General features: G+C 41.3%; 1 protein-coding gene across 1 annotated transcript in view; it reads left to right on the forward strand.

Annotated features, from left to right (window-relative positions):
- Ccdc150 (coiled-coil domain containing 150) overlaps window positions 1–25,272 on the forward strand; it is a 74,067-nt gene that overhangs the window by 34,215 nt on the left and 14,580 nt on the right. The window contains 3 exon segments of the mRNA XM_051154522.1: window positions 2,976–3,083; window positions 3,498–3,567; window positions 24,718–24,886. Coding sequence (XP_051010479.1) covers window positions 2,976–3,083; window positions 3,498–3,567; window positions 24,718–24,886 — 347 coding nt within the window.

A 25,272-nucleotide genomic window follows, 5' to 3' on the forward strand; every position in this document is an offset into this window, starting at 1 on the left:
TTTATCTTCAGATTTTTGTCTGTTTAAAATAATAACTGTTGAATTAACTATTCCTGACTTTTAGAAAATCTCTGTCATTTACTAACTCCATAGTCTCTGAACTTCCTTAAGTTCATTTCCTCATTATTGTCCAAGTGATTTCTGGTCATAGACCACTGGTAAAATGCTGAAGCCTTATTATAGCCATTTATGCTGGGCCATTCTGAGAGAGTACAGAGCCTAGGTGCTCTGGGTGTGGTGAATATTTGTAGCATACTATTTTTAAAAACTGAAGATTGGCCTTGCAAGGCAATAGATTTGAGTCTGTTGTGCTGAGTGGTGTGATGAGGTGCCAGTGAATATGAAAGTATTAAGTAAGCTAGTGCTGCCCACCAAGTTTGCTCCTATGTGCCCACATGGCAGGAAGCTTGCCACTGATGTGGTTGAGCCTAACTTAGACTAACCCAAGTGGAAACACTAACCTTTACACATTAGAGTCAGATGGACATTTAAAAAAAAAAACCAGCAGTAGAAAATGCATATTTACCATTCCTTTTGAAACAACCAATTAGGAAATATTGGAGGACTAAAAATGTAATAAGTAAAAAAAAAAAAATGTTAATGGTAGAATTTAGGGTGGTGGACATATGCATATTCATAGAAAGGTCTTTGAAGTTTTCTGCATGTTTAAAACTTTCCTAATACATAAGAAAAATTTCCTATGACTGTAATTCCAGCAAAAGAAATTAAATCAGAATTTAAATCCTAGACCTAATACTTTGTAAAGCCCCTCAGTTGAGTCCAGGCAGCAGAGTACACCTATAGCCCAAGAACCAGGGGAAGAGGTCGGAGAGCGAAGAGGCCAGCCTGAGCCCTCTAGTGAGGTTGTCTCTCTACAAGAGCGAAAGCTGCTTCCCAGATGACTCGTGTGTAGCCTCAGATGAGGGCAGCTGGACCAGACTGTTAAATGGAGCCCACTAGGGCTTCGGCCTGCACAGCTGAGATGTTGAGTGGTCTCACTGTAGGCTGCCAAGCATGTCAACATCCGCGCTCCTCGTATTAAAGTTCTCAGACAAAATGAGACCAGCGCTGGAAGGAAATGGAAGGCAGTGGATATGAGATTTGCTAATGGGACGGTCCTGGCTTCAATTCCTAGTGCCACAAAACCAAACTGGAATTTTTAAAAAAAAGGGTTATTTGGGTTATTTCTAACTCTAAATCTAATTTTAATTTATAAATGAACTACCACTATAGATGTGCCCTACTTATTTCAATTTTATAATGGATACTGAAAAATATCTGGAAAAGGTAATGAATAGATATTTACATCACAGTGTAAACAGGTTAAAAGAAGGCTATGATCTATAATTTATATAGCTACAGGTAGTAATATGTGCGTGCTCCTGACCAGTGCTTCTGTGTTCTTTCCCTGAGTAAGGTTATCCTGAGTAAGAATTTCTACCAAATGAGAAAGTCAAAAGATAAGTTACCTTAGATGGCGGCATGCTGCCAGTAAGTTTCTGGGCACTTCACGGTTACTCAGTGACTCCGGTATGATGAGTCCTAAGGATGAAGGAAGAATTGTTGTTGTTGTTGTTTTGTTGTTGTTGTTGTTTTGTTTTGTTTTTTTTTTTTGCATTAAGAATTCTTGATTTACATTAAAATATGAGGAGCATTTCCAATAAAACAGAAAAATTCTTATACTGTATCTACAAAATTTCTACAACATATGCTGTACTTTAAGTCTGCCTAAGGAGGGAAGAGGTGTCATGACCAACCCTGCAAATCTGGCACTGGACCCAAAGATGCTGGTGTTTACATAGGGCAGTCATAGACTGGAAGGCCATGCAATGCCCATTCGCTCCTTGACCTTTTCCCCCGACTCCCAGCTCCTCGTCATGGCTTCAGATGATGGCTACATCAAGATCTGCGATGTACAACATGCCGACTTGGCTGGCACGCTGAGTGGCCACCCGTCCTGGGTGCTGAATGTTGCGTTCTGTCCTGATGATACTCACTTTGTCTCCAGTTCATCTGACAAAAGTGTAAAGGTTTGGGACGTTGGAACAAGGACCTGTGTTCACACCTTCTTTGACCACCAGGATCAGGTCTGGGGAGTAAAATATAATGGAAATGGATCAAAAATTGTGTCTGTTGGAGAAGAATTGTTTTTATATACCATGAAATAGTAATCTTATTTAAGAACTCATAGTAAGCCAGGCGTGGTGGTGCACGCCTTTAATCCCAGGACTCAGGAGGCAGAGGCAGGTGGATCGCTGTGAGTTCGAGGCCAGCCTGGTCTACAAAGCGAGTCCAGGATAGCCAAGGCTACACAGAGAAACCCTGTCTCAAAAACAAAAACAAAACAAAACAAAACAAAAACAAACAAAAAACCGACCAAACGAAAAACTCACAATAGCCCTCCTGCCTCAGCTTCCTAAGGACTGAGATAATAGGGCACTGCCATGCCGGGCTTTAGGGGTTAATTTAAAATAGAACTCAACATATACGAATCCAGGCTTTAAGGGTTGATTTAAAATAGAACTCAACATATACGAATTCTACCTATTCAGCTTCACAAGTTTTCTTTCAGCAAAAGACAAGTCTGTCTGTCTGTCTGTCTGTCTGCCCCCCCCCCTCTTTCTCCATAGATTGAGACTTCTAATTATCCACATTCAGAAAAAGGTTTGAATGCTGGTACCACGGTTCACTCAAAATCTTACAGGACAGTCTCACTGTTTTATTCATGATCTTGTCCATTTGGATTTTCCTTAGGCCATGGAAATGTGATGCATTGTTTCAGCACATTTACACAGCTGTAGCCTGCTGGTAGCAGCGAGTTAAGACAGATTAGAAAAAAATGTAGGATTTTTTTTTTTCATGTTTCAAGTGTTCTCTTTCACTCTTTTTTTCTTAATGTATAATGTCTTCCTCCCCTTGGAGATTAGGCTTACTCATTCTTTTTCTTTCTTTCTTTCTTTCTTTTTTTCTTGTAGATAAAAGTTAAACAGCTAGAAGAACCACCACACTCTTTTACTGAATCCAGGCTGCAGAAAGACCGTTTACACACACTGACTAAGGCTTTTGAGGTCAAGCATGCTCAGGTAGGACTCATGACCACAGAAAGTGATTGCTGTCAGGTGCTGGGATGGCATTGCAATTAAAGGCATTGCTTGGTGCCTTTCCCCACCTCCCCACACAATCCTGGAAAGGAGAGTACTTTCTATTGACCCAGCTTAAGATTCTGCTGAGACATAGAAGAAGTATTTCAGAAGGATGCCTTCAGCAGGACCAGAATGTGCAACATGCTTGATCCGTACGAATGTAACATTCGTTAAAATTTGTGGACTAGAAAGCTATGCCTTTCCAAGAAAAACTGCTCGTTCTCATGGCCCCTGGTAAGGAGCATTGTTATGAAATCCTTTCATGGGCTCCATAAGCTCATAGTGTTTTGGGTTTGAGCCTTGATGGGTTTTGGCAAATGTGAGGAACAAGTATCTTTGGTTTTTGAATTATAGGCAAACTCACAACTGAGTGCCAGCAAGGCCTATCTGCAACAGACAGCAGCTCACCTGCAAGAAGCATTGAGTAGAGAAGAGGCTGGCTCAGCACCCTGGCCGCAGAAGCTGGCATTTGTTGTAGGTCACGTAACATTTCAATAAATGACTCAAGTTAAGCAAGCCAAGTATAGAAGATGCTTAGTAAAGAACTTAACTTATGAATATTTTACCGAAAGAAAGCAACTCGGTTCAGTGATTATAAATTTAGCATACGTATAAACTAGGTCATTGTAAAAACCTTGAACTCTTAGTATAAAAATGAAACCTCCATGCCGGTGCCTTTTGTGTACGTGTACCTCCAATAACCATGGCGCTAGAAAGTGTCTTCAAACAGAACACCCATGGGGTTCTAACCAGCTGTCTCCTCTGCTGAGTGGTGAGGCCACAAAGTTGTAAGGAGGCCTGGTGAGCGACGGTCTCCTAAGGAAACTTCTTCATCGTCTTAGAGAGCAGTGGGATCTTCTCACTCCTGAAGCCAAGGAATATGTCCTCCATCTACTTCCTCAGCTTTGTGCCATTCCTCTTACTAAAGCGGGTACTCCCTGAAAGCCAAGTCTTAGGCTCACTTGAGTCTGTCACTTGTAACTGGTGATGCCTCCAAGAAAAAGGAAATCCAGAGAGGCCCACGTCTTCTAAATCCCTTGAAGGCTCCCAGCTTTATGTCAGGAATGTAAAGGAAAGAGCTCTGGCAGTCCCCTTGCCCAATGTTGTTCCAAATGTGACCCACCGAGTGAGCTCCAGAATGTCTCTCAAGACGCTCTTAAGTGCTATTAAAACCACGGAGGGAAAGCTAGAAGGCAAAATAGACATTCTTGCCTCAAGACCCCTTCTAAGTGAGGAATCATCAAAGTTTCTTAGTCAGAATCCGGTAAGTGAAGAGCACACATTGACTCTTAGGGAAATTCAGACTCACTTAAGAATTTAGAGTGCACTAGCAATATAGAAACATGTTTGACTAGCAAGGAACTTTGGTGTTTCACCAAGAATAAAAGCTGATTTGTAAATTGTAACAATGAGTTTTGCTCTCACATAATTTTGTTTGGGTCATGGAAAAGTTGGTTTAATAACAACTAACTTTTCCACAACAAGCTTTGATATTTTAAAGTTCAAATTTTATGTATAATCATGTAATTCTAGTTGAAATAATTGGCTAAAGGTTGCTATTAAAGTAGAAATATATTAATCTAAGAAGTCCCAATGTATTGAACATTTAGGAATATTTTTTGGAGTAAACTTGCTAAAGCATCAACCTGTGTGTGATATTTACAAACAGTAACTACCATGTGCCAGCGTGTACACCTTATGTGTATACAGCCTGCTGTGTGTCAGTTACACTTAGTAGAGTGCTCTAACAGGAAGAGCTGTGAGTGTATTACTTTAAAGGATTGTCTTATTATGATCGTCACCATTTTTGAAAGGAAAGAAGCATGAAAACAACAGATGAGTGTATGGCAAGGAATGGCTGGGATTGGCAGGAGCAAATATAAAAGGATGTAAATGCTGATACAGCAGCTCTGCAGTCTGCTTATCCAGTGTGCACGGATGCTCATGTGGGCTCAGGCTACACAGAACTCCATATGCACTAGTGCATGCACATTCGTGCACACACACACACACACATGCACACACATGTGCAAACCCACACCCACACACACACGAGTTCTGTAACCTGGTGGTAGCAATGTGACAGCGTGTTGAGCCACAGGACATTGTACGATTTTGTAACATTCTGGGAACCTATAGTTATTTCGAGATAAAGTTTTAGAGTAGTATGTAAAAATCACATGCTAATCTAAAATTACTTTGCAGATCTATGGAAACTATCTCATATACTTCCGTGCATATGGAGTTCTAGTGTTTATGCTTTCTGGATTTTACTTTAGCAATTATCCATTTACATTTTATTTTTCTTTTCTACATTATTCTTTTTTCTTCCACCTTCCCACCTTTTTAGGCCCTTTCCTTTCATATACTACTATGTATACATTAATTTTATGTACTATTTAGGTTTAGATTTCATATATTTTCCTTTCTAGGTGTGGCTTATTTCACTTAATATGATACCAACTCCCGTACGTTTTACTACAAATAGCGTAATTCCATTCTCCATGGCTGAACAGAACTACATTATGAGCATATACACCACATTTTCTTTACCTGCTCATCTTTTTGTTGTTGTTGTTGTTGTTTTGTTTGTTTGTTTGTTTTGGTTTGGTTTTGGTTTTGGTTTTTCGAGACAGGGTTTCTCTGTGTATTCTTAGCTGTCCTGGACTCACTTTGTAGACCAGGCTGGCCTTGAACTCACAGCCATCGGGATCAGGTCTTGGTTCTTTGTCTATTAGGAATAATTCTTCAGTATTGTGCATGTGCACACATCTGCTTTGCTTAGATTCCTTGTACACATTCAGTGGTAGAGGGCATTTTAGTGTTTGTTTTCAGAAACATCTGTGCTGCTTTCCTTAGTGGGAGCACAAGTTTATATTCCCACTAGCAGTGTGAAAGGGTTCATCCTCACCAGCGCTTGCTGCCGTTTCTCTTGGTGATGGCTGTTCCAACTGGGGTGAGATACAATCTTCAGGGAGCTTCAGCTTGCCTTTCTCTGATGACCGAAGGTGTTGAATAATTTTCATATATTCATGCCACATATATTTCTGCCTTTGAGGAGTGTACGTTCAATGCTTTTACCCGTATATCAAATGATTCATGATTTTCTTGTTTAATTTTTTTGAGTCTTTTATAAATTTTAAGTATTAACTCCGCCATCACTGTAGTGGGCACTGATTTTCTCCCATTTTGTGTGCTGTCACCTCACTCCAGTGGTTGGTTCCTTTGTTGTGCAGAGGCATGTTACTTTCTTCCAGTCCCATTTGTCACTGCTTGGGATTATCCCTGAGCTACTGAAAGTGAGTCCTTTTCATAAAGTCTTTTCCTATGGCTATATCTTTTATTACACTTATTTATTGTATGCATGTGTGTGTGTGTGTGTGTGTGTGTGTGTGTGTATTGCATAGCCATGATACACATGTGAAAGTCAGAGGAAAATTACAGGAGTGGATTTTCCTACCATGTGGCTCTAACTCACGTCATAAGGATGGTTTAGGAAGTAATTTCACCTGCTGAACCAGTTTGCCAGCCCTGTCCCCATGCCATGTGTATATAGTTGTATGCCCATGTGTGCACGTGTGTATGTGTTAAGTCTTTATATTCTCAAAATTTGTATTTTTTGGAAATTTGTAGGGTACTGTTTACATCATTTTTACCCCCCCTCTCTTTTTCCGATGCCTTCCATGCCACTTCCTCCCAAATTCATGACCACCTCTTTCATTATCATTATTATTATTTTTTGTTTTGTTTTGTTTTGTTTTGTTTTGAGACAGCATTTCTCTGTGTTGTCTTAGCTGTCCTAGACTCACTTTGTAGACCAGGCTGGCCTCAAACTCAGAGCAGTCTGCGTGCCTCTGCCTCCTGAATGCTGGGATTAAAGGCATACACCACCCGGCCATTTTTTTCCCCTTTGGTTTTTTTGAGACAGGGTTTCTCTGTGTAGCCTTGGCTGTCCTGGACTGGCTTTGTAGATCAGGCTGGCCTCGAACTCACAGCAATCCACCGGCCTCTGCCTCCCGAGCGCTGGGATTAAAGGTGTGCGCCACCACACCCGGCTCTCGTTATCATTATTCCATACATATGCACAGCTTGCTGAGTCCACTTTGTGTTGCTTGTATGCACATGTGTTTAGGGCCAACAGCTTAGGACTGCATTGAGCAGACCGATTTTCCCTTTCTTGACAATCATCAGTTGCTTCTAGCTCTTCATCTGAAAGTAGAGGCCTGTGAGATCCTCCCCATCTGTGTTGGCACGTCAGCTGGCGTCGGCATTGTGCAGTGCTCCTTTACATCACATTGTTCAGATTCAGGGTTATGTTTAGAGGATGCTAGCCCCATAGCACGTGCTGCCATTCTTAGAGTCTTTCTGCCCTTTCTGTGCTGTTCCCTGAGTTGTAGGTTGTAGGAGTTGTGTGGTGGATGCATCATTTGTTACCTGCATGTTGATGTCTGCAGACGTAGGTTTCTGTAGTGGTCTCTGCCTACTGTAACAATAAGGCTCCTTGATGGGAGGTGACGTCTACCCTCACCTGTGGGTATAATATTGTGAGATAAGTACTTAGAATGTAATGAGAAGTTGTTCTGGTTGATGAAAGTGGCAGTAGTAGTTTCTCCTCTAGGGTCCATGCCCACGTCAGCTGTGATATGCTTTCCTCATGTTTTTCCCTAGAAGTTTCAAATTTTCCATCTTAAACTAGAGCTGTTTGAGTTGATGTTTGTGCAGATGGAGAGACTTGGGTCTACTTTGATTCTTCAACACGTCTATGTCCAGCTTTCCTAGAGCCCTTGGTTGAGACCCCTGAATTCTTGTCAGTGTGTTTGCCACCTTTGTTAAAAGTCAGGTGATCTCTGTTAATTTCTTGGTCCTCTGTTTTATTTCGTCTGTCTGTATGTCTGTTTTTGTGATAGCGGGCATGCTCTTGATACCACTGTAGCTCGTAGTGTAGCTGAGAACAGATGTTGTGATACCTCAGCATCCTTGTTTTCTCCAGGACTGCTGCGCTACCTGGAATCTTATGGACTTATACATGAAGTTTTAATTTGTGTTTTCTAGCTCTGTGGAAAATGCCACTAGAGTTTTGGTGGACACTGCAGATTGCCTCTGGTTAAATTGACGTTTTTATAATATTATTGATCTGTGAGCATGGCAATTTTTTTAATCTTCTAGTGTTTTTTTAAGTTCTTTTTTTTTTTTTTTTTTTTTTTTTTGAGGCAATCTGTTTTTATTTTGATTGATTGATTGATTGAGTTTTTTTGTTTTTTTTTTTTTAAGACTGGGTCTCAGTATATAACTCTGGTTGGCCTGAAACTAACTATATATGCCAAACTGGTCTTAAACTCAAAGATCTGCCTGCTTCTGTGCCGAGGTTACAGGAATGTACCTTTACAGCCAGCTCAATTTTTTCCTTCAGTTTCTTAAAGTTTTCATTGCATAAGTCTTTCCTTTCCTTAAATTTATTCCTAGTTATTATTTTTAAGCTATTCTTTTTAAATATTTTATTAATTTATTCATATTACATCTCAATTGTTAGCCCATCCCTTGTATCCTCCCATTCCTCCCTCCCTCCTGCTTTCCCCCTACTTCCCTCCCCTATGTCTGTGACTGAGGGAGACCTCCTCCCCCTATATATGCTCATAGGGTATCAAGTCTCTTCTTGGTGACCTGTTATCCTTCCTCTGAGTGCCACCAGGCCTCCCCATCAAGGGGACGTGGTCAAAAATGGGGCACCAGAGTTTGTATGAAAGTCAGACCTCAAATAGGAATTCTTTCTCTATTTTTCTTAGGATGTATGTTCATTCTTAACACATAGAAAAGTCACTAGTTTTTATTGGTTGATTCTATATCCAGATACCCTGTCAGGTGAGTTTATCAGATCTCAGAGGTTTGGGGTAGGAGCTTTAGGGTCTTTTGGGTAGAGGATCTCTATTAGTTTCTTATTGCTGTGTAGAAAGCAACTTCTGAAATAGTTTTGTTTGGGTACATAGGTTCAGGGTACAGCTCGTTCTGTCAGGGAAAGCATAGCAGAGTTCCTTACAACAGGAGAGTGCAACGAGGACTCCTGGGAGACCCGAAGGCAGAGAGCAGATGATGCTGGTCCCCACGCTCCTGTGTCGTCTTGCACCCTAGTGCTTAGGATGGTGCTGGCCACAGTCAGGGTGCATCTTCTCTCAGCCAGACTTCCCTCCAAACACCCGCACAGACATGCCCAGAGTTAGGTCTAAGAAACGTGTGCACGTGTGTGTACATGTACATGTAGAGACCAGAGATTGATGTCTAGGATCTTCCTCAGCCTAGTATCTTCTTCATGGTTTTAAGACAGATTTTGATGGAACCTAGAGAACATGGATAGGCAGGTGAGCCAGCCAAGCCCCCTAGCGGCTCTGGGGCCCCTGCTGCCCAGCATTGGGCTTTACAGGTCCGTGTTGCTGCACCTTGGTTTTATGTGGGTGCTGAGGGTCACTATATGCCTGTGTGGCACATACGTGCTTACTGTGCTCTCTTCCCAACCCCACGAGTCTAAATTCAGCCAAGGTAAAAATGGAGGTTAATTATTGGATTATAGGATTGATCACATTTCTATAAGCAGGAATTATTTGACTATTCCCTGTCCTGGTTGTGTCTCTTTTATTTCTTTCTCTTGTCCTATTACTCTAGCTAAAACTTCAAGCATTGTCTTAAATAAAAATGGAGTGTGGTCACCTTTATGTCATTCCTTATTTTTCAAGAAATTTGCTCCATTTCCCCTCATTTAAGGTGGTGCTCGCTACAACCATATATACTTTCTATACCTAGTTCTCGAGGGCTGTGATCATGAAGGAATATTGAACTTCATCCAAGGCCTTCGCTCCATCTATTCACCATCTATACCACACATATGACGTGTGTTCCTGGGTCTGTGTGTTGTGATACATTTATTATGTATGTTTACCCAGTCTTTTATTTGTGGAGTCAGAAAACATGAGTGTTATATATAGTGTTTTTCATGTGTTACTGAATTTGATTAGCAAGTGTTTTATTAAGAACTTCTGTGTCTGTGTTGTCAGGGAGATTGGTCTATCCTTTGCTTTCTTATTATGTTAGGCTTTTGTGTTGATGTTTGGGACAGTCTCATTATGTAAATCAGGCTGGCCTTTGTGAAGCTCACAGAAAGCAACCTGCCTCTGCCTCCCAAGTATGAGGTTAAAGGCAGGGGCCACCACACCCAGCTTTTGTGTCTTATCCACTTTGGTATTAGGGCAATACTGGCATTGTAGGATGGTTTTGGTAATATTCCTTCCATTTTTGTTTTATGAAGTAATTTGAGGAGTATTGTTACTATTTCTCCTTTAAAGCTGTGGAAGAATTTGGCAGTAATCCTTATCTCCCTTCTGTGTTTCTCTTTGCTGGGAGAGGGTTTTTTTTTTTTTTTTTTAAATGTTTTTATTGATTCTTTGTGAATTTTACATCATGCACCCAAAAGCCACTCATCTCCTCCTCCCCTCATACCTACCCTTCTGTCTTGCAACCCCCCTCCCCAAATAGAGAAAAAAATCTCATTGTGAAAGCTGTAGTGTGTCACAGTGTGTCCCACGGTATGCACACTTCTTTGCTTGCAAATGTTCATTGCAATGAGTCATAGCTCTGGTCTGAGGCCTCTGGCTTCTGCTACACTCTCAGTACTGGAACCTCACTGGGACTCCTCTCAGCTATCCTGTTGCTGCCCTGTGTCACAGAGATCCTGTAGTTTTGGACTGGCCCCTTCATGCACTCCATCAGCTCATATATGGAGTGGGTGAGGTGGGCCAATCAAATCCCTGGATCTGGGCCTGAGAGATATTTGAGCTGGCCACCCTGCCAGCTCTTCCAGACCCACACCACCATCTCCCTGCCCTGCCCCAGCTGGCCCATCCAGTGTTGCTGCCAGCAAGAGGCAGAGACAGCTATCTTACTTTCATGCCCTCTGAGCTGCCTCATCTGTGCCTACACCATCAGGGCCAACTCTACGGTGCTCCCCATGCAAGGGGCTGGGCCGGCTCTCCTGTGGCTGGCACACTCACAACCCCTGCAACCAGGGCCAGCCTCTCCTCTGCTGCCCAGGCAACATGCAGGGTCTGCTCTTGCAAGTATTGCAGCTGGTGAGGGACAGGGTCAGTTCTCCCACTCTCATGACTCCAGGGCTAGCTGTTCTGCCTGCCTTAGGTGGTGAGGGATGATGGGGGGAGGGCATCTCTTAATGGTCCAGGCCACTGCACAGCAGACAAGAGTCAGATTGGCTTTCCTGCACTTTTGCACTCCTGCCCTTTGCAGTGGCTCACTGCAGTGCCCATGTACAGGGCCAGCACTACTGTGCTGCCCAGGCAAGGTTCTGGGCTAACTCTCGCTGGGAGAGCCTCTATTGCTGCTTCAATCTCACTGTTCATTAGAGATTTTTAAAACTACCATGTTGAATTAATTTGTATGTTTTAAGAAATTTATCCATTTTTATCCCTTTTTTCTTTTTTTGCATGTAACAATTTATTTTTTATATATACTAAATTTATTCACTTTACATCCCAACTGCAGCCTCATCTCCTCCCAGCCTCCCCCTCCATTCCTCTCCCCCATTCCCCTCCCCTAATCCTCTGAGAGGGGGAGCCCTCCTCTCCCACCAACTGACCTGAAGTCTCATCAGGACTGCCTGCATCCTCTTCCTCTGTGGCCTGGTAAGGCCACCCTGTCAGGGAGAAGAGATCATAGAGCAGGCAACAGAGTCCATGGCAGAGACAGTCCTTGCTCCCCTTACTAGGGGACCCATGGAGAGGCTGAGCTGCCCATTGGCTACATCTGAGCAGGGGGCCAGGTCTTCTCTATATATGGTCCTTGTTTGGTGCATCAGTCTCCACAGGTCCCACTGGGCCCAGATTTGTTGGCTCTGTTGGTCTCCTTGTGGAGCTCCTGTCCCCTCCTGGTCCTTCCATCCCCCTACTCTTCAAGAAGACTCCCTGTACTCTGCCCAAAGTTTGGCCGTGAGCCTCAGCATCTGCTTCAATCCCCTACTGGGTGAGTCTTTCAGAGGACATATATGTGGGCTCCTGTCCTGTTCCCTCGCTTCAACTGCTTCTAGTGTCTATTCTATCTGCCCTTCTAAATGAAAAGTAAGCATCCTCCCTGTTATTTAGCTTCTTTAGGTCTGTGATTGATGCACCAGTCTGTTTCTGTACCAATGCCATGTAGGTTTTATTACTGTTGTTCTATGGTACAACTTGAGATCAGGGATGCAGATACCTCCAGAAGATCTTTTATTGTACAGGATTGTTCTAGGTCTGATGTTTTGCTAGTATCTGCTTATAAGTGAGTACATACCATGTATGTCTTTCTGGGTCTGGGTTACCTCACTCAGGATGATCTTTTCTAGTTCCATCCATTTGCCTGCAATTTTCATGATTTCTTTATTTTTAATAGCTGAGTAATATTCCATTGTGTAAATGTACTGGTTTCTTTACCCATTCTTCTGCTGAGGGACATCTAGGTTGTTTCCAGTTTCTGGCTATTACGAATAAGGTTGCTATGAACATGGTTGAGCAAATGTCCTTGATGTATAGTGGAGCATCTTTTGGGCATATGCCCAGGAGTGGTATAGCTGGATCTTGAGATAGAGCTGTTCCCAATTTTCTGAGAAAGCACCAGATTGATTTCCTACCAGCAATGGAAGAGTGTTCCCCTTTCTCCACATCCTCACCAGCATGTGCTGTCACTTGAATTTTTAATCTTAGTCATTCCGATAGGTGTAAGATGGAATCTCAGAGTCATTTTGATTTGCGTTGCCCTGATGACTAAGGACATTGAGCATTCCTTTAGGTGCTTCTCAGCCAGCCAATATTCTTCTGTTGAGAGTCTCTGTACTTCAATTTTTAATTGGATTATTTCGTTTGTTGGTGTGTAACTTCTTAAACTCTTTATATATATTGGATATTAGCCCTCTGTTGGATGTAGGGTTGGTAACGATCTTTTTTTCCCAGTCTGTATGCTATCATTTTGCTTTATTGGTAGTGCCCTTTGCTTTACATAACCTTATTAGTTTCATGTGGTCCCATTTATTAATGGTTGACCTTAGAGCCTGAGCTGCTGCTGTTCTGTTCAGGAAGTTGTCTCCTGTGCCAATGAGTTCAAGGATGTTCCCCACTTTCTCTTCTAATGCATTTAGTGTTTCTGGTTTTATGTTGAGCTCTTTGATCCACTTGGACTTGAGCTTTGTGCAGGGTGATAAATATGGACTTATTTGCATTTTTCTACATGTAGACACCCAGTTAGACCAGCACCATTTGTTGAAGATGCTTTCATTTTTCCATTGTATAGTTTGGGTTTCTTTGTCCAAAATCAAGTGTCAGTGGGTGTGTGGATTTATTTCTGGGCCTTTGATTCAATTCGATTGACCCACCAGTCTGTTTCTATACCAGTACCATGTAGGTTTTATTACTGTTGTTCTATGGTACAGCTTGAGATCAGGAATGCAGATACCTCCAGAAGATCTCTTATTATACAGGATTGTTTTAGCTACTCTGGGTTTTTTGGTTTTTTAATATAAAGTTAAGAATTGTTCTTTCAAGATCTATAAAGAATTGTGTTAGTATTTTGATGGGAATTTCATTGAATCTGTAGATTTCTTTTGGTAAGATGATCATTTTTACTATATTAGTCCTATAGATTCATGGGCATGGGAGATCTTTCCATTTTCTGATATCTTCTTCAATTTCTTTCTTCAGCAACTTGGAATTTTTTTCATACAAGACTTTCACTTGCTTGGTTAGAGTTATACCAAGAAGTTTTATTTTGGTTTTTTGCTTTTGTTTTTGTTTTATGTATATGTGGCTATTGTGAAGGGTGTTGTTTCCCCAATTTCTTTGTCAGCCTATTTGTTGTTTGCATACAGGATGGCTAGTTGACTTTGTATCAAGCCACTTTGCTGAAGGTGTTTATCAGATGTAGGTGTTCCCTGGTAGAACTTTTGGGATCACTTATGTATTCTATCATAATCATCTGCAAATAGTGATACTTTGACTTGTTCTTTTTCAATTTATATCCCCTTGGTCTCCTTTAGTCGTCTTATTGCTCTAGCTAGGACTTCAAGTACTATATTGAACAGATGTGGAGAGAGTGGGCAGCCTTGTCCCTAATTTCAGTGAATTGATTTAAGTTTCTCTCAATTTAGTTTAATGTTAGCTATAGGTTTGCTGTATATTGCCTTTACTATGTTTAGGTATGTGCCTTGTATCCCTGATCTCTCCAAGATTTTTAACATGAATGGGTGTTGGATTGTGTTAAATGCTTTTTCAGCATCCAAGGAGACAATCATGTGGGGTTTTTTTCTTTCAGTTTGTTTATATGGTGGATTACATTGATAGATTTCCATATATTGAACCACCCCTGCATGACTTAGATGAAGCCTACCTGGTCATAGTAGATGATATTTTTATGTTTTCTTGGATTTGGTTTGTGAGTATTTTATCGAGTATTTTTGCATCAATGTTTATAGGAAAATTGGTCTGAAATTCTTTCTTTGTTGGGCCTTTGTGTGGTTTAGGTATCAAGGTGACTGTTGTCTCATAGAATGATTTTGGTAATATTCTTCCTGTTTCTGTTTTATGGGATAGTTTGAAGAGTATTGGTATTAGCTCTTCTTTGGGGGTCTGTTAGAGTTCTGCACTGAAACTGTTGGACTCTGGACTTTTTTTGTGGGGGGTGGGGGAGGGGGGAGACTTTTGATGCTTTTGATGACTGCTTCTATTTCCCCAAGGGATATAAGACTATTTAATTTGTTTGCCTGATCTTGATTCAACTTTGGTAAATGGAATCTATTAAGATAATTGTCCATTTCGATTAGATTTTCAAATTTTGTGGCATATAAGCTATTGAAGTAAGACCTATTGATTGTTTGGATTTCCTCTGTGTCAGTTGTTATGTCCCCTTTTCATTTCTGATTTTCTTGATTTGCATAGTGTCTCTCTGCCTTTTAGTTTGGCTAAGGGTTTGTCTAGCTTGTTGATTTTCTCAAAGAACACCTCTTGGTTTCATTGATTTTCTGAATTGTTCTTTTTGTTTATAATTTATTGATTTCCGCCCTAAGTTTGGTTATTTCCAGCTGTCTACTCCTTTTGAGTGTGTCAGCTTATTTTTTTTCCTAGGGCTCACAGGTGTGTTGTTAAGTTGCTTGTACAAGATGCCTCCAATTTCTTTCTTTCTTGTTTTTTGTTTGTTTGTTGTTGTTGTTTGGTTTTTCAATACAGGGTTTCTCTGTGTAGCCTTGGCTGACCTGGACTCACTTTGTAGACCAGGATGGCCTTGACCTCACAGCAATTCACCAGCCTCTGCCTCCCAAGTGCTGGGATTAAAAGTGCGCACCACCACACCCAGCTAAGATGTCTCCAATTTCTTTATGAAAGGCACTTACAGCTATGAACTTTCCTCTTGGCATTGCTTTTCATTGTGTCCCATAAATTTGGGTAAGTTGTGTCTACATTTTTATTGAATTTTAGGAAGTCTCTAATTTTTTATTTATTCCCTGACCCAGTTGTCAATGAGTAGAGAGTTGTTCAGTTTCTATGCATGTGTAGGCTTTTTGTTATTTCTGTTGGTGTTGAGGTCCAGCTTTAGTCCATGTTCTGATAAGATACAAAGGATTATTTCAATCTTCTTGTATCTGTTGACACTTGCTTTGTCATTAACTATATGGTTGATTTTGGAGAAGGTTCCATGAAGTGCTGAGAAGAAGATACATTATTTTGTGTTTGGGTGCGAAGTTCTATAGATGTCTCCTAGATTCATTTGATTCATGGCATCAGTTAGTGTCATTATTTCTGTTCAGTTTCTCTTTTGTTAACCAGTCTTTTGGTGAGAGTGGGGTATTGAAGTCTCCCACTGTTGATATGTGGGGATTGATATTAGTTTAAGATTTATTAATGTTTCTTTTACAAATGTAGATGCACTTGTTTTGAAGCAGAGATGTTCAGAACTGAGAAGTCATATTGGTTGACTTTTACTTAGAGGAGTATGAAGTGTCCTTCCCCATATGTTTTGATTAGTTTTGGTTGAAAGTCTGTTTTATTATATATTTGAATGCTTCTTTGTTCCACTTGCCTAGAAATTCTGTTTCCAGCCTTTTACTCTCAGGCTGAGGTATGTTTTTGTATGCAGCAGAATGTTGTGTCCTGCTTACATATCCATTCTATTAGATTGTGCCTCTTTATTGAAGAGTTGAGACCATTGATGTTGAGAAAGATTAATGACAGTGACTCTTAGGGTCTTTTATTTTGATGTTGGTTGTGATAATGTGTTTGTGTGCTTGTCTAATTTTTGTTTTGCTATCGTCAAGCTATTTATTTCTTGTGTTTTCCTGGGTGTAATTAGCCTCCTTGGGTTGGAGTTTTCCTTCTAGTATCTTCGGTAGGGCTAGGTTTGTGCATATATATTGTATAAATTTGGTTCTCTTATGAAATATCTTGTTTTCCATGTATGGTGATTGAAAATTTTTCTAGGTATAATAATCTGGATTGGCATCTGTGGTCTCTTAGGGTTTACAAGATATCTGCCAATGCTCTTCTGGCATTATGGTCTCTGCTGAGAAATCAGATGTGATTCTGATAGGCTTAGCATTATATGTTACTTGACCCTTTTCCCTTGCAGCTTTTAATATTTTTTCTTTTTACATTTAGTGTTTTGACTATTATGTGGCAGGAGGATTTTCTTTTCTGGTCTAATCTATTTGATGTTTTGTAGACCTCTTGTATGCTTATAGGCATTTCTTTCTTTTGGTTGGGGAAATTTTCTTCTATGATTTTGTTGAAAATATTTTCTGGGCCTTGGAGCTAGGAATATTTTCTTTCTTCTATTTCTATTATTCTAAGTTTCAGCTTTTCATGGTGTCCTTGATTTCTTGGATAGTTTGTATCAGGTTTTTTTTTTTTAGATTTAACATTTTCTTTGATGGATGCATCAGTTTCTTTGATTGCATTTTCTACACCTGAAATTCTTTTCTCCATCTCTTGTATTCTCTTGGCAATGCTTACCTCTGTGTTTCCTGTTTTCTTCCCTAAGTTCTTCATCTCCAGGCTTTCCTCAGTTTCTGCTTTTTAAAAATTGTTTCTATTTTCATCTTCAGATCTTGAACCTTTTTACTGACTTCCTTCTCCTGTTTGCATTTTTCTTTATTTCCTTGAGTGATTTTTCATTTCTTCTTTTAAGACTTCAATCTGTTTGGCTGTATATTTATTTCTGTAAGGTTTCCTCTTATAGGCCATTATCATCTTCATTAGCTTTAAAGTAATTTTCTTATTTATTTATAGAATATTCTGCCTGCATATATGCCTATATGCCAGAAGAGGGTACCAGATCTCATTATAGATGGTTAGAACAGCCAATGTTCTTAACCTCTGAGCCATCTCTCCAGACCCTAAGGTCATTTTCTTGTGTTTCAATTGTGTTATGGTATCCAGGGCTGCTTGCCCTTGGATAACGTGGTTCTGGAGATGTCATATTGTTCTGGCTTTTGTTGATTGTGTTTTTACACTGCCTTTAGCCATCTGGTTGTCTCTGGCATTGTCTGGTAGTTCCTGGTGCCCACTGGAGTTCTTGGGGCTATAGAAAGAGCCCTGGGCAGGAAGCTGTATGTTCTTGCAGGAGCCCTCCTCAGATTAGTGGTCTCTGACTGGAGGGTGGTTCTCAGAGAATTGTCTGTGGCTCTTCTCAGATATATGATCCTCAGGACCCACTAGGCTCCTCTGGAGCCTGGAAGCCTTCCTCTTATCAGGGGAAATCCTGGAGTCAGCCACTCTGCTACTGGCTTTCTTGCTCCCAGGTTAATGAGCTCCAGCTGCCCAGACACTATGCTCAGACATTGTGCTCACTGGGTGCAACCATTTTGGAGAACCTGAGAGCCTGGTGTTCTGGCTGGTCTCCCTAAGGTTGCACTTTGGAGCAGCAACTGTGGCTGTTTCCATTGATCCCAGGAGTCAGGACATCTGAGGTTGGACCCTCATGCCCCAATGCCTGGAAGGTATCCCCCCTATGGGATGATGAGAGTATGTGAGTGGCTGGAGGTTGTGGCCAGAGGCTGAGACCAAGCTACCGTGGAGCCTGGGAACATTTCCTGGAATTAGCCAGGTGACTTAATGTTGGACCCGATCATTTCCTTGCCATGACTGTCCTCTCAGCTGGAAAACACAGATGCTGGAGCTTGGGGTAGGGGAGCCACAGCATAGCCTGTTGGTCGCTCTGCAATCTCTGCTGTTCAGAGACTGTGCATGATTGGTGAGCCATCTTGGATCCCTATCCCTGATTTTTTTATACAGCTTTTTAAAATATAAATTCCCCAAATATTTCCTAAAAGTACTCAGGATTTTATTAATATTTGTCGTAATGTCTTCCTTTTAATTCTTTATTTTATGAATTTCACTATTTTCTCTCCTTTGACTAAGGGATGGCACATTTTATCTTTTGCCAACCCCCAAATCTGTTTCATTGATTACTTTGCATTTTTTAATTTTAGTGTCCCGTTTCATTCATTATTATTTCTTTCCATCCATTGCTTCTGGCCTTGACTATTTTGTTTTATAAGAATTGACAATTGACAGGGAGAGAGAAAACAGTTGACAGTTGACGGGAAAAGGAGGAAGAAGCCTCCAAGCACCAGATTGGCAAGCACTTGGGATATATGTATGCTAGAGGGTTAGAGTAGTTTATTTTAGCTTACAAGTAGATTAGCATCAGCTTAGATTTGGCCCGGCATAGTGCTTGCAGCTTTAAAGTACATTTCAGACTTTGTGTCAGTTATTGGCTTCCTAGGCCAAACCAATCGATACAATTTATTGTAACAAAAAAGTTCATGTATAAAGGCTGTTTTAACTGTATCCCAAAGATCCAGATAGGTTGTCTTTTCATTTCATTTGATTCTAGTGTTTAAAAAAATTTCCTCCCTGATTTCTTTAATGAGCCATTGGTTGTTCAAGAGTAATTGCTCAAATATATTTGAAGTTTCTGGAACTTCTGCAGCTATTGGCGTCTAGTTTTATTCTAGTATGATCTGCTAAGATACAAAAATAATCTTGATATTTTTGTTTCTGTTAAGATTTGCTTTATCACCTAAAACTTTACCGATTTTTGGCAATGGTTGCATAGGATCCTATTAGAGCCCAGTTTTTTTCCTTGGCACATGATATGACTATCCCGTCCCCATTCTGGAACAAAGACACCTTTTCCTAGTAGTCAGTAGCAATGAAGTGAGCAGAAAAACACAGTGGCAGCTGGCTCTGTGGGAACAGTGGTAATGGGGCTGTTGATATTCTCCTGTAGAAGAGGGAGGGGGAGAATCATAAGACCCAGGCCTCCTAACGCAGCCATTACTCCTTCTGATTCCCAATGGCATGTGATCTTGGAAAGGTCTAGACTAGAGTACGTGGGAGGTGGAGGATTATTTGAAGACAGAACTCTGGTGCTCCCTCAGTGGGGTTACTACCATGCCAGGGTAGGACTCTGCAGTGACACAGATGTTCTGAGTCATCCATACACCTAAAAGTAACACCCAACCCCTGTCTTTTTTTTTTTAAGATTTATTTATTATTATGTATACAGTGCTGTGCTTGCATGTACTTCTGCAAGCCAGAAGAGAGCGCCATATCACATTACAGATGTTTATGAGCCACCATGTGGTTGCTGGGAATTGAACTCAGGACCTTTGGAGGAGCAGTCAGTGCTCTTAACCACTGAGCCATCTCTCCAGCCCCCTACCCCTGTCTTTATAAGCCCACTAAACTCAGTGGTTCCAAGTTGGACTGTGTTAAGTAGAATAATCATTCTGGTTTCCCATTGGTTTCCTATCTGGAATGAATGGATATTTGCACGTATCTCTCCAGTAGAAGCTATGCTACAGCTGCCAAGACCAATTTGCTTTCTATCACTGATAAATGGACTGTTCTGTATACATTGGCTAAGTGTGTTGGATTTGTAGTTCATTTTAACTCTGATTTAATTTTTATTTCAGTCTACATGATCTGTATATTGATGAAAGTGAGATATTAAAGTCTAGATCTATCTGCCCCTATATGTTCAGTAGTGTTTGTTTTATGAAATTGACTGCTCCAATGTTTGATACATGTACATTTATAATTGTCAGATCTTCTTGATGGATTGGTTCCTGTATCGATACATCATGGCCTTCTTCTTTTTTAGCCTGAATTCTACTTTATATATGAATAGCTTAGCTTTTATTTGTTGGTGTGTTGACTTCCATTGTTCTACTTTCAGTCTATATGTATCTTTCTCAGTAGATGTTTGTTATTTACAAAATGTACTTGCACTTAAACTCTTATTTAATCAGTTGGCCACAAATTTTAGAGTGACAACACATTCATTTTTATTTATTTTTGAGATGCTTACTAATTCCTTTGATTTTTGTTGGTTGCTTTCCTAGTTGCCTTGATTATTATTTATTCTCTTTCTTCCCTGTCCAGTTTAGGGTGTTTCTGGCTTACTGATTAGACACAGCTGATTCTTTTCTACTTCATCTTTGTTTATTGCTCTTATTTATTCTTTCCTTTGCTATCATGATTGTAACCTTTTTTCCCCAAATCTTTTATGTTAAGAATTTGTTTAGATATTGTTTGTATTGCTGGTGTGCTGGCTATGAATTTTTTTTTACTTTGATCTTGTCTTGGAATATCTTTATTTTCTCCATCAATTTTAAAATATAGCTTTATTGGATATAGCAAGCTTGGTTGGCAGTTACATACTTTGAAGGACTGACCTACATCATTTGATGCTTTCCAAGGTTTGGGATTTCTGTTGAGGGGTCTGATTTTATCCTTTTGTGTTTACTTCTGTAATGAGTTACTGTTTTGTGTTACAACTTTTAATATGTTTTGCTTTGTGCTTTTGGTGTGCTGACTGTAATGTGTCATGGGGAAGGTGGTTCTCTTATGATGCCTCTTTGTGCTTGATTATTCGTTTCCCTAGATTTGGAACATTTCAGATACAATTTTTATATTTATTATTTCTTTAATTTGGGGAAAATCTTAGACTACATTTTTATTTTTATTTAAAATTTTATTTCATACAATATATGTTAATCATGTCTTTACCCTCCCCCAACTTCTCCAAGATCCTCCACACCTCTCCATACCTAATTACTTTATTCTCTCTCTCTCTCTCTCTCTCTCTCTCTCTCTCTCTCTCTCTCTCTCTCTCAAAGAATACAGAAAATGAAAATTAAACAATAAGAAAAATGTCACAAGAAAACTAAATGAAATAGAAAAGCTCGTGCACGCACACGCAGAAGCCAGAGAAGGCCATCGAGCATCTCTGTTACTCCCTCCTTCATTCCCTGAGGCGAGCTCTCTGTGTGAACTTGAAGTTCTCCCTTTCAGCTGTGGTGTCGGCCAGGGTCTGCTTGTCTCCACCTGCCAATGCAGACACATGTATAGCCACACCTGGCATCTACATGGATGATGGGAATTGAAGCTCTGGTTCTTATGCTTGCATCATGGATGCTTATTCACCGAGTTCTCCTCCAGCCCACTAATAATCTTCCAATTGTTGGTCAAATCTACTGCTTGTGCTTTTGAGTTTTTCATTTTAACATTCTTTTTATTTTTCCAAATATCAATTTCCTTGCTGTATTTCTCAACCATATTGCTGGCTTACTGACTTTTTAATATTTTCTGAATGGATTCACTTCTTTCATATGTTTGTTTTTTCTTTGAAGTTGTTATTTTTAAAGCAGACTTTGGATTCTTGCTTTGGCCTTTAAACCCTGTCAGTCTCTTCGGATGTGCTTTACCGTGGTCTTTGTAGGTCTCTCGCTCCTTTTAAATGTCTCTTGTGCTCCTGTGTAGCAATGTCTGCATCTCAGGTGCAATATCTGCTCCTATGTCACTTTGACTCTTCTTAGTAAGCCTATTCTCAGTTCCAAGGACCACTCGGAGCAGCACCCACCGTGCCAGCAACAACTCTAAACTGAACAAGACACGGACACACATCGAACCCTGATGTGCTACTACTAAGATGGGAATGCAAAATAATCTGAGTATTGTAAGCATAATACTATAAAGCTAAAATTATTTATGGTAAAAGTAGAAATAATAAATAAATGCAGTAAGGAAGATGCTTGGTAGTAAAGGCACTTACCACACAGCTCGATGATCTGAGTTTCATCCCTGGAGCCCTTGGTAAGGGGGGAAGAAGAGAGTTGTTTCAACAAAGCTGTCCGCTTGACCTCTCGACAAGTGTGCTGTGGCGCACACAGCCATACATCACACACTGCACATCACAACACACACAACAACCACAACAACAATAGTAATTTTAAAAAGCAAAGCAAAGTGGAAAATACTACTAAAAATGTTTTTCTAAATAGAGAATACACGTGGCAGAAAAAAGATGAAGTCCTGGATCAGCTTCTTTCTGTGTCCTATAAAACTGTCAAGTAGAAAGAAACAGGTAAAGTTTGTCTTTCCCACTGTTTAGGACTAGTCAGATGTCACATGGTGGTGTCTTTAGGACTGTCCCTCCCCTGTGGACCAGAGCCTGTGCTGACCACCGTTAGCGTGGAGTCTTGTCCCAGCAGATTCCCATATAATCGGATTCCTTGGTTCACTGGTGCCTAGTGTTCTTGTCAGAGGGCCACCCCGAGTGTGCTCCAGGGTGTGCCAAGCAAGCAAAGCAGAGCTCTGAACAAGAGGGTGAGGCTCTGTGCTTCCAACCCCTAAAACGGCAGCCAGGGGCTGAAGTGTAGTACTCTGGTGGTGTGCAGAGCAGTCAGTGCTACCAAAGGTGAGCCCTACAGACAGATGCCTTCAGAAGACGAAGTCACCTGCTTACACCAAGCCCAGGGCTGCGCGACTCTTCATTTATTTTGGGGCGATAGACTGAGGTCCCAGGAACGAAGGGCAGTACTCCCGTTCACTGAACCCTCCACCGCCCAGGTGGGGCCTGCCATACTTCAACTCCTCTTGAGGCTGCTTGGCTTCTGAGGACTCCTTTTATTAGGCTCTGAGGGCGGCACAGTCTTAAAGGTAGTTCCTCCTCTAGGTGACACCTAGCCACTGCTGTGAGGTTTGGGGGGTTGTTTATAGCTCCAGCGGGTGGTGTTAGCCTGGGAGAGCAGAGCTTAAAAGTCAGGTGGACTCCAGTCCCATGAAACAGCCCACTTTATTCAAAGCGTCAGACAACTTACACCCTGACAGTTTAGAAAAATCACGTGTATTAAGGTGCTCAACCACAAGGACAGGCTGTGCGTGGCGAAACCTGTTTTGCTGCAGAGGCACATGGATAACAACAGCTGAAGTGAACTCACTCTTATCCACCATACCAGGGAGCGGCATGAAATCCCATTCCAGGAACAAGTCTGTGTTGTTGAAGAAGCCGAGGTCACCAGACTCTTGTCTTGTTTTTCTTGCAGTTTTCTCACAAAGCACTCAGCATTCCCCTCACGTGACTCCATCCTTGGACTGTGTTCCAACAGAGAGGAGCAGAACGGAGACCACGGCTATCTCACCAGAGGTCTCAATGGCCTGGAGGCTCGTCCAGTGGTTAGCGGATCCTTTCGTCTCAACAGGGCCTGCTGCCTCCGCCTCACCTTTTGGACAAGGCTTCTGATTCCCCTGCCTCACCAGACAGCCAGACTGAAGGCAGGCATTGCTTGCTCCTCTCCAGTCGGCAGTGTTCTGTCTCCTGCACTTTCCCCTGCTGTCTCACTCCCTTTGGCTCCCCTCCTGGTCCCATCTTTATCTCTTTGGACTAGAGCTGTCCTCTGCTGTCCTGACCTGTCTTATTTGCCAGTCTCCCTGCCTCAGTTTCTTATCTCCTTCTTAGTCCAGAATTGCTCACATTTTCTAAAGTGGTAAACAAACGGTTAGCTCCCATAGTCCTACTCTTCCTGCGTCTGTGTTTGCACGGTTTAAGAACCATTAGGAGTTTCCTCCTATCCTGAAGCATCACTGAACTGGTTAACCACCCACGTCCGTCCTCTACCAGCTTTCCTGGGCTCAAGCAGCCACTATGTTCTCCTTCTTTGACGTCAGGTTTTAGCTCCCACATTTCAGTGATCATATACAATATGTATCTTTCTATGCCTGAGTTATTTCAGTTCAACCAATGTCTGCCACTTCCATCATGTTGCTACAAATGACAGAGTTCTATTATTCTTGTGTCTGAATAATAATCCATTATGTATGTGTGCCATATTTTTATCTCTTCTTCTATCCATACCTCAACCCCCATATATATATATATATATGTGTGTGTGTGTGTGTGTGTGTGTGTGTGTGTGACACATCATTTGTTAGCAGCTTCATGTTTTCCTCCAGTCTTTTATCCTCAGATAATTTCAGACATGGCCTTTTCTGAGCCCATCAGAAGACAGCTGAGCATACTTTCCCAAGATCTCCTCTGAACCAAAGATGTTGTTGGCCCCAGTGTGTTCTCTTAACTGTGCGCTGTGCAACGGCACTAGTCAGGGAGCAGCCCCATTTCCCAAGGACTGCTTTTCTTTTTCTCAAAGCACAGTAACTTAAGAAACAAAAGTGAAATGTGCTTTCCCCTTTTCTGCCTTGTTTCATTTTCCTCTGAGTGGGAAACTTTCAGCGACCATTAGCAGAGGCTAAAGAAGACAGCTGCAAAGTTACAGTCATGCTGGAAAGTGTGCTGTCCTCTCACAGTAAGATACAGGGAGCTCTGGAGAAAACCCAGGGAGAGCACGGCCGGAGGGATTGGGAGATTGCCAGCCTCAAGAAGGAAAGGTACCGCATTTATGTTTTGGCCATGTCAAGGGAGAACATGAAGTCTCTTGAGTACCATTTATTTTGAAAAAACTATTAAAATGGTGTTTAAAGAGCTAACAGGTTAGGGACCAAGCATGCAGCTAGAAAGCTTTCTAAAGTCCAAGTGGCAAGTCTGGTGTGGTGGCGCGCGACTTTAATCCTAGCACTCCGGTGGCAGAGGCAAGTGGATACCTGTGAATTTGAGGCCAGCCTGGTCTACATAGTGAGTTCCAGGACAGCCAGGGCTACACAGTGAAGCCCTGTCTTAAATAAAAAACCAAAAAAGTTGCCCATGCTAGTGTGACATGAAGGAAAAAGCGTCCTTGAAGATCATGGATTTTTTTTAGCCTTGATACTTTCTGCAC

The sequence above is a fragment of the Acomys russatus genome, chromosome 12, assembly GCF_903995435.1.
Source record: "Acomys russatus chromosome 12, mAcoRus1.1, whole genome shotgun sequence".
Classification (NCBI taxonomy): Eukaryota; Metazoa; Chordata; class Mammalia; order Rodentia; family Muridae; genus Acomys; species Acomys russatus.